Raw genomic sequence first — 11,902 nt, 5'->3', positions numbered from 1 at the left:
TTAGGGTGATGACCACAAGCACTGCAACACCAGGACTGCTGATCTGATAAGATGGCTACTGCTCTGACCGGTTTGGCTCAGTGGATAGAGCGTCAGCCTGCAGACTGAAGGGTCCCAGGTTCGATTCCGGTCAAGGGCATGTACCTTGGTTGTGGGCACATCCCCAGTAGGGGCTGTGCAGGAGGCAGCTGATCGATGTTTCTCTCTCATCGATGTTTCTAACCCTCTATCCCTCTCCCTTCCTCTCTGTAAAAAATCAATAAAATATATATTTAAAAAAATCAATAAGAAATATATATATATATTTTTAAAAAGATGGCTACTAAGTGACTAATGGGTGGGGAGCGTCCACCTCCCAGGTGGAACATAGCAGGATGGCGAGAGAGTTCATGATGATACTCAGAACAGTACACAATTTAAAACTTAGGAATAGCTTACTTCTGGAATTTTCCATTTAATATTTTTGGCCTCGTTTGACTGTGTGTAAGTGAAACTGAGGATGCGGTGCATGGGGCTACTGCAGTACCATTTATATCCCTGTGTTATAAATGAGGGCATAGGAACTCGCTTAAGGTCACACCTATTAAGAGATAGAGTGAGGATTCAAATCCCTTTTTTCTGACTTCTAAGTTCCCATCCTCTGTACAAAATCTCTTCTAGTGGTACAAGTGAAATCAGGCCCCCCAAGAAAGTCAGGGATGATCTTCCAGGGGAGATGAAACTTGAGGAATGAGTATGAATTTGCCATGAGGTTAGGTGTATTTCAGGGAGACAAGAAGAGGTGCAGAGGCAAAAGACGTGAGAGATCTTGGCATATTCCAGAAAGTACACAAAGGTAATATAGCTGCAAGAAGAAAGAAAAGTGGAAGGGTGCCCAGGTGGGGGCTTGGGCCACATTATGCAAAGGAGCTGAGATTTTAGTCTCTGAACAACTTTAAGCAGAAACATGAAATGGCCAGGTTTCAGCTTTAGAAAGATCATGGTTCCCTCTTGAAATTCAAAGTATGCTGAGTCCTTGGGCCTTCAAAGGTATCCTATTGGATGCATATTGTGGGTTCAGTGGTGTGCCCTCAAAACATGTTGATGTCCTAACCCCCAGTACCTGCAGATATGGCCTTATTTGGAAATAGGGTCTTTACAGAAATAACCAGGTTAAGATGAGTTTATTAGGGTCCTAATCCACAATGACTGGTGAGCTTACAATAGGGGAAAAGAGACACACACAGGCAGAATGCCCTGTGGCCACAGAGGCAGAGACAAGTGATGCAGCCACAAGCCAAGGTCTGCCAGCCACCACCAGAAGCTGGAAGAGGCAAGGAAGGCCTTTCCCCTGGAGCTTAGGAGGCAACATGGCCCTGCCCATACCTTGATTTTGGATTCTAGGCCTCCAGAACTGTGGGAGAATATATTTCTGTTTTAAGCCCCCAGTTTGTGGTATTTTGTCATGCCAGCCTTAGGAATCAAACACAATAAGTACCCTTGTTCATCAGGAATTAATATCTGGGAGATACTGTGCTCTGTGCCTACTAGCAAAGAGAATAACATTTGTTTTTTGCACATTAAGAATGTAAATTATTTGTTAACCCCCTCACTTCCATGGTGTTTCATGTTTGGTTCTGTTAGTGCAGTTTCAATCCGATGAGAGCAGTAGGCATTTGAAAAGTATACGTTTCTCCTCTTTTATTTCACTTTAAAAGCAGTCATTAAGTTGAAAGGAAAAAATTACCACGAGTGAATTTCCGGTGCTTTCCTTTGTAAACCAAAAGTAAGCAACATTTGCCTGCTATGAAACTTGCACAAAGGATGATTGATCTGCTGTTCGTTGCCTAGTTTCAAAGGTTGTTGCTTAATTATTGTAAACATATTTTGAGGTTTAGGACCCATTATAAATTAGCCAGGTGGGTTTCTAGGTTAAACCAGAGCTCATTGGTTTAGATTTGGCAAGGGTTTCCTGATGATGACAAGGATGGTTTGAGAGCACGGAGCAGACAACTCAGACATGATCACTCTTACAGCAGAAGACATGGGAGCATAGGTGAATTGGGAAGAATATTACTGTTAGTATTTATATTAGTAATTAATTAGTAACATTGTTACGTAATTTTTGCCAGCAAAGCATGCAAACTATCTGAAAGTGTTGCACTATTTAGCATAAGAATTTATAATGTATAAAATACTATGCCAACTATATTTCAATAAACCTGGAAACAATAATTTAGGAGATACTCGAAATTAGAAATTAGTGTTTTGGATTGTTTATCTAGGTCTGTGAAATGTTATTTTTTAAGCACTTTTTTTTTTCCTTTGTGAAGACTATGTGGACTACTTGATTTTACTCTCTCCAGTCAGTTTGTTTTGTGTATGGATTTATTTTTATTTCCATTTGCCTGAATGGTTTGGGGGTTATGCTTTATATTTTAGCTCTTTCATCTTACCTATTAGTTGTAAATTTCCTCTCAGTTAATGCTGTCTTTCTATCCTCATTTTAAGTAAAAAGTTTAATAGTTGGGAAGATTTTATGTATACCTATATTAAATATTAGTATAGAATTTCCAAATTAGACTAGTTCTTTTTGAATTTCATAAACCTTGGAAATATTTATATTGGTGATGGATGAAGAAACTTTCTGAATGATATTGTTAAACATCAACCAGTAGGTGGCGAAGACTGGCAATAAAAAGCTTTTTGTTTGGCAGACCAGAATAAAGAAGGAAAACACAGGCCTTTCAGACTCTGGATACAGTCTCTTCTCCCTGTGTCTTGTTCTTTTCTCTTCCTGGTGCTACCGTCCTTCTAGAACCCAGCCAGGCAAAGCTGGCAAAAGGCTCATCCATTGGCTCTTAAAAGTGGAAGACATCTTGGGAAATGAAAAGTCCGTAGGTTGTTGGAAGGTCTCCATCACAGATCTCAGAATCAAACCCAGGACTCCTGAGTCAGGCCAATGGCCCCTCTGCGACCTCATCAATGCCCAAAGACAAAGAGTTAACGCACACATTTCTGAGGAATACTTGACCTCACTCTTTAAAGTGGAGTCTAAAACACTTGGCATCCAAATGGAGGAAGGGTTTCACTCTCCATTCAAAGTCGCAGGGAATATAACCCTCAGTTGAGGACTGTCATGCAAACCTGTCCTGAGAATGCTTGGTTATGGTCAGTATGCCACCCAAGGAATCAGGTTGGGGACATCTGTAGTGAGGCTCTATGCAGCAAAGGAGGGAAGAATAAGGAAACTTTTCTTTCTCTGGGAATGGGGTTACGTTTCGTTCTGGCTGCCCCTTTGCAGAAGTACAATCTCTTTTCCAGCTCCGTCCTCTCATTTCCTCAACTCACATGCTGGGTCTCAGAAGCATCAAGGCTTTCAATTCCTCTTAAGTAATTCTGGAGCTTTACAACAAGGTTCTGAGAAGATCCCCAAACCAAAATGCTGTGGCATTAGGTGGGTTTCTACTAGTTCTGTGGGAATGTATGTCTCGGGTCCACCTATACCCAGTGTTCATCTCATTGCCATCAGAAGACAGCAGAGCATCTTCCTTCCCTCTTGCCTGGACATGAAATTTGGAGCAGGCACCCATTTTCCGGCATGTTGGCTGATTGGGAATGATAAAGAAAGGAACATAATTTGCTGTGCTTGTATTTTGCTTAGGAATAAATGCTTTGATTTTAGACCAGGAAGAAGACAAAATAAAGATAGTGTCTGAACAAATTCGTACAAAGTGCAGCGCTTATTTGTCATGTTTCTATGATCACATTAATCCAGTGTCCCTACATACGTGTACTTGAGCCCTAATAAGTAAGCTGCTGTGCTTTTAGTAAACGTTTTCCCCCCTTCGGAGCTTAATTTGTCAGTCTCTTTGAGATAAAAATAGTTAAGCACGTGCAACGTGATGGCCGTCTTGGGCTTTTCTCCAAGGGGCTATTCATGCTGATGAATTTAAAAATGTGTGTGCTTGTGTGTACATATATGTGCATGTGGAGCTAACTTAAGGTGTGGCCATCTGGGATTGGCTGCTAGGCGACCGTGGAGGCCTTTAGAAACCCACCCAGCCTGGTGTTGATTGAGACTGTAGGCCTGAAAGTCACTAGACGTTCTCAGAGCCCAGCCCTAACCCTGGGCTGAATTTGTCCGGAGCAGAGGGGAACCATTTCTAAACCCCTGATGTCCTCCACTGGCCCCTCCGCCAGTCTGCTGAGAACTGTCTGGCCTTGGTCATGGATGGTGTCTCCAGAGTGCGTTCTGCGTGTATACCTAGGAAGCAACTTGAAAATAAACAAGACTCTAATGAAAGTGCAGCGACGCCTCTCTTTACCGGAGGGCAGCGCTGAGGTCCCTGTGCTGGAGGTCAGATCGGCCACCAGCGCTGGTAACAAGATGGGTGTACACAGCTCGCTACACGGCTGGGGAGGGTCGCAGCGATCCCCCCGCGCCTTCCCAGCACGGTTTTCTTGGCGCACCCACCCACCCAGCCGCCGGCCCGCGTGCAATTCCCCGGGCGCCCCGGCCCCTCGCGGGCCCAGAGCGCGCCGCAGGCCGGAGGAGGCCCTCGCACACCCACCGCGCCGTGGCCGCGCGGGAGGCCTGCGCCGCCCGCGCCACCCACCGGCCGGGCGGAGCGGGAGGAGCGGGCCCGGAGGGCGGGCGGGGGCCGTCTCAGGCGCGCCCTCCCCGGCAGTGGCCCAGCGCGCCGTGTGTCCCCGGAGGAGCGCGCCGCTCCCGGCCCGACCGCGGTTCCTTTAACCCTGGAAAGGGAGCGGGGCGGAGGGGGCGGCGGGGCCGCTCAGAGGAGGGCTCTTTCTTTCTTCTTTTTTTGAATGAACCGTGACGTACTACAGGAAACCAGTCGGTTCGAGCGGAGAATGAAGTAAGAGGCCAGCCCCCCCCCCCCCCACGCCCGCCCCCGTCTTCCCCGCCCCCTCCCCCTCTCGCCCGCGCCGCCGGCCCGCCCTCCCGCCCGCCGCTCTCGGTTTCCCCGCCGATCCGCCGCCGCCGCCTCTGCCAGCGAAGGTGCCGGGCGCCGGGCCCTCCCCGCCGGCGCGGCCGTCATCACCCCGAGCGGGCGCGCGGCAGGAGCGCGGGGAGACGGCCGCCGCCAGCGCCGCCGCGCAGGAGCAGGAGGAGGAGAAAGGGTGCGCAGCCCGGAGGCGGGGTGCGCCGGTGGGTGCAGCGGAAGAGGGGGTCCAGGGGGGAGAACTTCTTAGCAGTCATCCTTTTTAGGAAAAGAGGGAAAAAATAAAACCCTCCCCCACCATCTCCTTCTCCCCACCCCTCGCCGCACCACACACAGCGCGGGCTTCTCGGCTCTGCACCGGCGGGCCGGGCGCGTCCTGCCTTCATTTATCCAGCAGCTTTTCGGAAAATGCATTTGCCGTTCGGAGTTTAATCAGAAGCGGATTCCTGCGCCTGGGTGTACCCGGCGCGTCCACCGGCCCCTGATCCCTGTCTCTCCCCGGGGGAGGCTTGAAGCGGTCCCGCGGACAGGGGTCCATGTCTGTGCCCGCGCATGTGTGCGCGCGTGTATATTGCCGAGAGGGGGGAAATCACAGGACTTATGCAAATACTGGACTGAAAATTGTAATTCATCTGCCGCCGCCGCTGCCTTCCCCCACCCCCGCCCCCCCTCTCGTGCTCTTGAGATCTCCAGTTGGGATTCTTACGGACTGACATTTCTGTGAAGGAGAAGTCTGAGAATCCATCTGCCAATTCTGCTCATTTACACCACTCCCCCACCTCCAGGTTCATTTGCAAGTTTCATAGCAGCTATCGCCGGGAGTTCTGAAGATCGATGGGGTCTTTGCCTTACGCATTTGTTTTGTCTTCACAAAAAAGGAAACTTGACAGAAGATCATGCCGTCCTTAAAAAATACAAGTAAGTTCTTGGCGCAGGAAATTGGTTTAATGTAACTTTTAATAGAAACATTTGAGATTTTAACTTTAAGTGTATTCGACTAAGTTTAATTTGCAGTTTAATTAACATTCTTTTTAGCCGTGTGGTTGTAGTGTGTATAGCCCTGCTTTTATCTAGTGTAAGAAAAATGCACCTGATTTTGACTTATCAGTGTTTCGGATTTTTTTTTTTAACCTTTCAGGATCACGGAGGAAGTAGACTGATATTGACAGTAATTAATAATAATGTGCCTCATGAAATAAAGATCCGAAAGGAATTGAAATAAAAATTTCCTGCACCTCATGCCAAGAGGGAAACACCAGAATCAAATGTTCCGCGTGACTGAAGACACCCCCTCATCCAAGAATGCACAGCACATCCAATAAAATAGCTGGATTATAACTATTCTTCTTTTTTTCGGGGACGTGGGGCGGGGGCGGGAGCGAGAGGTGCTACTGGTACCCGGCTGCTTTTCTCTGCTTTTCCTCGGGGGAAGGATGGCGCACGCTGGGAGAACAGGGTATGATAACCGGGAGATAGTGATGAAGTACATCCACTATAAGCTGTCTCAGAGGGGCTACGAATGGGATGCCGGAGACGCGGGCGCCGCGCCCCCAGGGGCCACCCCGGCTTCGGGCATCTTCTCCTCCCAGCCCGAGCGCCCCCCAGCGCCCGCCAGGACCTCGCCGCCGCCTCCAGCCGCCCCCGCGGCCGCCGGGGGGCCAGCGCTCAGCCCCGTGCCACCTGTGGTCCACCTGACCCTGCGACAGGCGGGCGATGACTTCTCCCGTCGCTACCGCCGCGATTTCGCAGAGATGTCCAGCCAGCTGCACCTGACGCCCTTCACCGCGAGGGGACGCTTTGCCACGGTGGTGGAGGAGCTCTTCAGGGATGGAGTGAACTGGGGAAGGATTGTGGCCTTCTTTGAGTTCGGTGGAGTCATGTGTGTGGAGAGCGTCAACCGGGAGATGTCGCCCCTGGTGGACAACATCGCCCTGTGGATGACAGAGTACCTGAACCGGCACCTGCACACCTGGATCCAGGATAACGGAGGCTGGGTAGGTGCATGTCTGGTTGAATGTGTGTCTGGGATGGAAGTCTCAGGTCTGAGACATGGTGGTTGGAGTGTGGGTGGGCTCCTGGGCCAAGGACTGGCCGACGAGCCAGTGAATAACACCACGTTTGTTGCTTCCCACCCTCTTCCCCTGTACAAAACTTGCGGTGCCAAGCCTACTGTGATCGTCCCTTCCTACCCAAAGTGTTTCCCTTACTGGCCAGCTGTTGTGGTTCAAAGATTCTGCATTTCCTATCCAGTAAGATCTTGGGATAAATGGAATCCCTCCAGGGTTCCTCAAACTGGGGGTCCAAGGATACCCAGCACCACAATTACCTGGCCTGCGTAGCTGGTTGAGATGGGAGACCCCAGATTGGGTTGTGGCAACTGCATCCTATACAGACTCCCCTGGGGGTTTCCTCTTTGTACTAAAATTTGAGAACCACCCAATTAGGAGAACAGACTGCACCAGAGGACCAAAGGGCAAGACTTATCTGATTCATTGGGTAAAATCTACCCAAAGAGGAAAACCAATGCAGCCCCCTATCCCTGGGAAGCTTAGCTGTGTTTGTGAAGAGGTAAGCTGAACTTCCAAAAGGCCAGTGGGCGTGACCGAATGACTTGAAAAAACGTTCAGCTGTGGATGCTTTACTTTGTCTCATCAGTGACAGAATTTGCATTGGCTTCGAACTCTGTGTTCTACTTCTATACCTGGTGTGCAGTTTTAACGTTTGCTGGCATTTGAGTATCTTTTAGTTCCCACCACCTAGAATCCACATCGCTTGGTTTCTCTGCTGAGCAAACGTGAGTCTACAGTGTTTGCATGAAGCATAGAATTGATTCTGAATTCTCTCATGCTCTGACTTTAGTCCAAGTGATCGATGCCTGTAGTTTTGAAGAACATCTGTGAGATGATTGTTTTTTTCTGGTACAGTGTTAGATAGAGCCGCTATCATTTACCATAAAGCTCTTTTTGTGTGTGTAATTTTTTATTTTTTTTTGGGGGGGGGGTGGCGAAGGAGAAGAATTGCAATTGAGAGCTACACCTTCCATCTAAAATTACTAATTTATGAAAAAGCAAAAAGGAGGAATAATTCTTGTTTGATTTTTTTTTCCGGACTTTTTGTTTTAATCTGAAGAATTACCTTTGAAAAAGGAATCAATACAGTGCTTCCTTTTATAGTCCCTGGGGAGAATTACTAATGTTATTGTTTTATAGGACCAAACAGGAGCAAAAATCCTAGAAATGATTACCAGTGGATCTGATTTCAAGAAGCATGTTACGTATTTTACTACAGTTTGCATAGTGTGCTATTAAGGGGCCAAAAAGAGAAAAGGCCAAGAAAAGTCTATGGCTGACATGAACATCTGATCCTACTTGGCCAAAGTTGACAAAATACTGATGACACTTTTTATTGTTTAAAAGTAAAATCGACTAAAATGATCCCTGCATTTAAATTTCTACAGCTTAAATGCTCCTTGTAAATTGTTGTTTTTTTTTTTAGATTCTATATTATTAGATCTTCAGTAATTCTGGAAGAATTCACCAAAGGGTGGAAATAATATTTTTGCTAACTGTTTGATTAAGTAGGTGGTTTGATTTTTAACCACCATAATCAAGGAGCTAGGGACTCTCAGGTCCAAAAGGATCATTTTGAGGCTGAAGATAAACTGACTTAACAGCTTTTCTAATTCATATTTTTTATGAACAATAAAATATCTAAAAATGTTCTTTCTAGTCAAAAGAAAGCCAAGGTGGTAACTGTCATCTATTGAGTAATTTAATAAAAAGATGGGAAACAGAGACATATGGTTATGATTGAAATTAAGATAGAACCTTGATCTTTGTTGTTGAGTTGTCGTAATCTCATGCTCTTTTTAAGTGAAGGCTCACTTTTCCTCCAGTTAGAATAGAGTTTTTGTTGTAGAGCCCATCTTTGTGGTCAACAGGTATCTGAGGTTAATAAATGTAGAGGCTATATTTTATGATGCCAAACCACAACGACATACCATAGAAAATGATAACTTTTTTTTGACAAAACCTCTTATAGTAAGAATAAATCAGAGAGAAGCACAGATGGCTGATGGTAAAATGTGTAGTTTTCAGAACATATAGGTGGATATAGGAAAACAAAGGAATTTGGCAAAAAGTATATGTCAGGAAATGCAACCATAAGTGGACACATTGGAATAAAAGTGGTGCAGATAATTTACCCATCCTTTCAAATGTGCGTTCTTAATCTAAATTTTTGTTTTAGGCATCTGGCCTACAGACAGATTTTCCTCCACATTTGCATCTGTCAGGGTTCCGTCTCTAATAACATGTTGCATTTTACAGAGAAAAGTACTCTTAATAACGATAATAAAGTTTCAGAAGAGAGCTGGCACATTCTTTTGACATTCGACTGTGACTTGCACTGGATCCAGGACTCAGTGGATCAGCTTGTCTACTGAATATATACTAATGGGGGCTTCAGACTCGAAGTCACTGCTTTTTGTTGCTGCTGCTGCTGATTCGAAGTCAGAACCTCTTGAGGCCGAGAAAACTGTTCTCATTCCATGTTCCATAACTTGGAGGAAGCAGGGCCTTGGAATGAGAGTTGGTTGAGAGATGGTCCCAGAATCCTCAAATTAAAGACTAAAGAAGAAGTTGGGTGCAGAGTGGGTCATTGCTTTATTCCCAAGTCTGAATAAGGCATTGTGTTGCATCCAGAGAGGGGCAGGACAGAGGGAGCAGAGCGACAGCAGCAGTTCTAGGGAATGTCTAAGACCCTGCTGGTCATAGTGTGGTTCACAGACCAGCAGCATGGGCTTTGCAGAGATTCAGCAGCTCAGGTCCCACCCCAGAGCTGCGGAGTCAGAATATGGGGTTCACGTGATCTACAGGTGTTTGTGCACACAGTGACGTTAGGAATGCTGGCTATCATCATCTACCATTCCTGGGGACACCTCTTGCAAAGATTGACAGCCTTGGTTGTATCCTCCAGTGTCCCGGTCCAGTGGCTTCACAGGTGTATAGTATTACCTAGAATACTGAGTATTTCCCAGATGTCCACTAGGCTGATCTAACCCTTGGGAGAAATAGGTTGAAATGAAAGAGATAGGAGATAAACTATGATAAGCTTGGTCTTCTCCAAGACGTTTTCCATGGTAGCTATGCAGTTTGTATTGGCATCGCCCGTGAAAGTAAGATAGCTTTTCTGCTCCAATGGAAGGCAGGAGAGCTAGCTCTTTTAATAGCTGCATTAGTTATTATTGTATCCCCTTGTAACACAGTTTAAATTCTGTAGATGGGTTTAGGGGCTCTTGCAAGCAAAGGGTTGAGATACAAAAGTTGATGGTGAATGAAAATTCATAGCACCCTCCAAACGGAGAAATGTGACATTTAGATCCATGTCTTAGCAGAGAGTGGGCTGTGGACCACTGAAAGAATGAGATGGCTTAACAGGAGACTGGTTTCATTCTGTTGCTGAGATGGTGGCGCGCCTTGCTTTTTCTTTTCTTCTTTTTTTAAAAATTGCCTTTTGGTCTTTGTGGTTTAGGAAAACAGAAACTTACTTCTCCACATCCAGTAGAGGTAGCTTCCTTCTTATTAGTTGGCCAACAAGCAGTTTCTCTTTTCTGTATCTATTCCATGTCTACAAAAACATTTGGTTAACTGGAAAGCAATGCTGTTCTCTGCCTGTGTACAAAATCCATGAAAAAGCATCAGTTTTCCAGAGGCTGAGTATCAGTGGCTAATGGCCAATTTTGGCAGCAAAATGATAAGATTAAAAATAGCCTGAAGATGATCCAGTCTTAAGTGATATATTTAATGGTGAACTTTCCTTGGGAAAGTGCGCCTTTCTGCCTCCTAAGAACCACATGACCCCTTTCAATAACTCATTTTGTAGGGGGGGGAAAAGTACATGATTGCTCCTAGAGTTTGCAGTCATGTGCTCTTGAGTAATTATATTTCTGGACCTTTGTAAAATTTGATAGTTCACTCAGTTCTCTTTTCTGTTTTAGGGCCTTGGTTGCTATTTCGTGTCCGTTAAAAACATGGCTTTCTTCGACGCCTCCTGTTACTTTTAGCTGTGCTTTCTAGTGAGAGCTGATTGATCTTTTCAGCAATCCTTGATCAAGCTGGTACATTTCAGATTGCTTCAATGTCATTAGGCCGCACAGCACACCAGGAAACAGAAAGCCACAGATATATATTTTCAAGCCAACATTTACAGTTTTTCCTTTTCTCTACTCCCAGTCCTAGTCAGTTTTTTGGAGGAAAGATTAATCACTCACAAAGCAGGAATGTGGGTGTTTTATTAAGAGTGGTCTTTCCCACTCAGTACACCCCACACCCATTTCTGAGGTCCCTCATGGTGTCTTCGTTATAGTTTAACAAAGCAGGATTTCAGCGGCAGTGTATTCGTGCTGGAAAAACACTGTCTTTGTAGAGTATAGGCAGAAAGCCACCCCCTCCCCCCTCAAGATATATTGTATTTGAGGTTCAAAGGTTCTGTTAAACCTTTTTAAGGTAATCTAATATCACCTTATTCAGGTATAGTAGTAACCTCGAAAGCTGGTCACTCTTTCCCTAGCTCCGTACAGAGACCACTCAGTGAACTCACTTCACTGTGAAGCTTCTCTTTTATCCCTCTTGGTTTGATTCAAACAAAATTAGTATTTGATGTCTAAATGGAATTGACTATGAAAATCAGCCAGGGACTGAGACAGTTATTCCAGACATGATCGCAAGTCTTCTAAGTGCCCTGGTTAGCTTGTAGGCACAAGAAGGAAAGCTTTACCCATTTCCTGGGTGATGTCACAGGCTATTGCTAGGTGATGGGCATGATCCTAGACTTTAGAGAGCAAAGAAGAAAACTAAGTATATGTTATTTTGGATACACATCAATCTTTGTCTAAGAGAGTAATTTCTAACTATATGGCTGTTCAAGTGTGCATTATGCCTGATTTAAATAGAAGG

At 45.7% G+C, this 11,902-nt stretch overlaps 1 protein-coding gene across 2 annotated transcripts in view; it reads left to right on the top strand.

Moving 5' to 3' along the window:
* Positions 1 to 4,603: 4,603 nt before the first annotated feature.
* Positions 4,604 to 11,902, top strand: part of BCL2 (BCL2 apoptosis regulator) — a 163,852-nt gene continuing 156,553 nt past the window's right edge. The window contains exons 1-3 of one of the 2 annotated variants that reach the window (XM_081097118.1): positions 4,604 to 4,859; positions 5,732 to 5,864; positions 6,085 to 6,940. In XM_081097118.1, coding sequence (XP_080953244.1) covers positions 6,380 to 6,940 — 561 coding nt within the window. In that variant the 5' untranslated portion in view covers positions 4,604 to 4,859; positions 5,732 to 5,864; positions 6,085 to 6,379. Of the gene's footprint in view, positions 4,860 to 5,516; positions 5,865 to 6,084; positions 6,941 to 11,902 lie in introns of those variants that run through there. The other variant, XM_081097119.1, reaches the window with a different exon arrangement.

The sequence above is a fragment of the Myotis nattereri genome (assembly GCF_964212035.1).
Source record: "Myotis nattereri genome assembly, chromosome: 8".
Lineage (NCBI taxonomy): Eukaryota > Metazoa > Chordata > Mammalia > Chiroptera > Vespertilionidae > Myotis > Myotis nattereri.
This window is presented reverse-complemented; position numbering and strand designations above follow the sequence as displayed.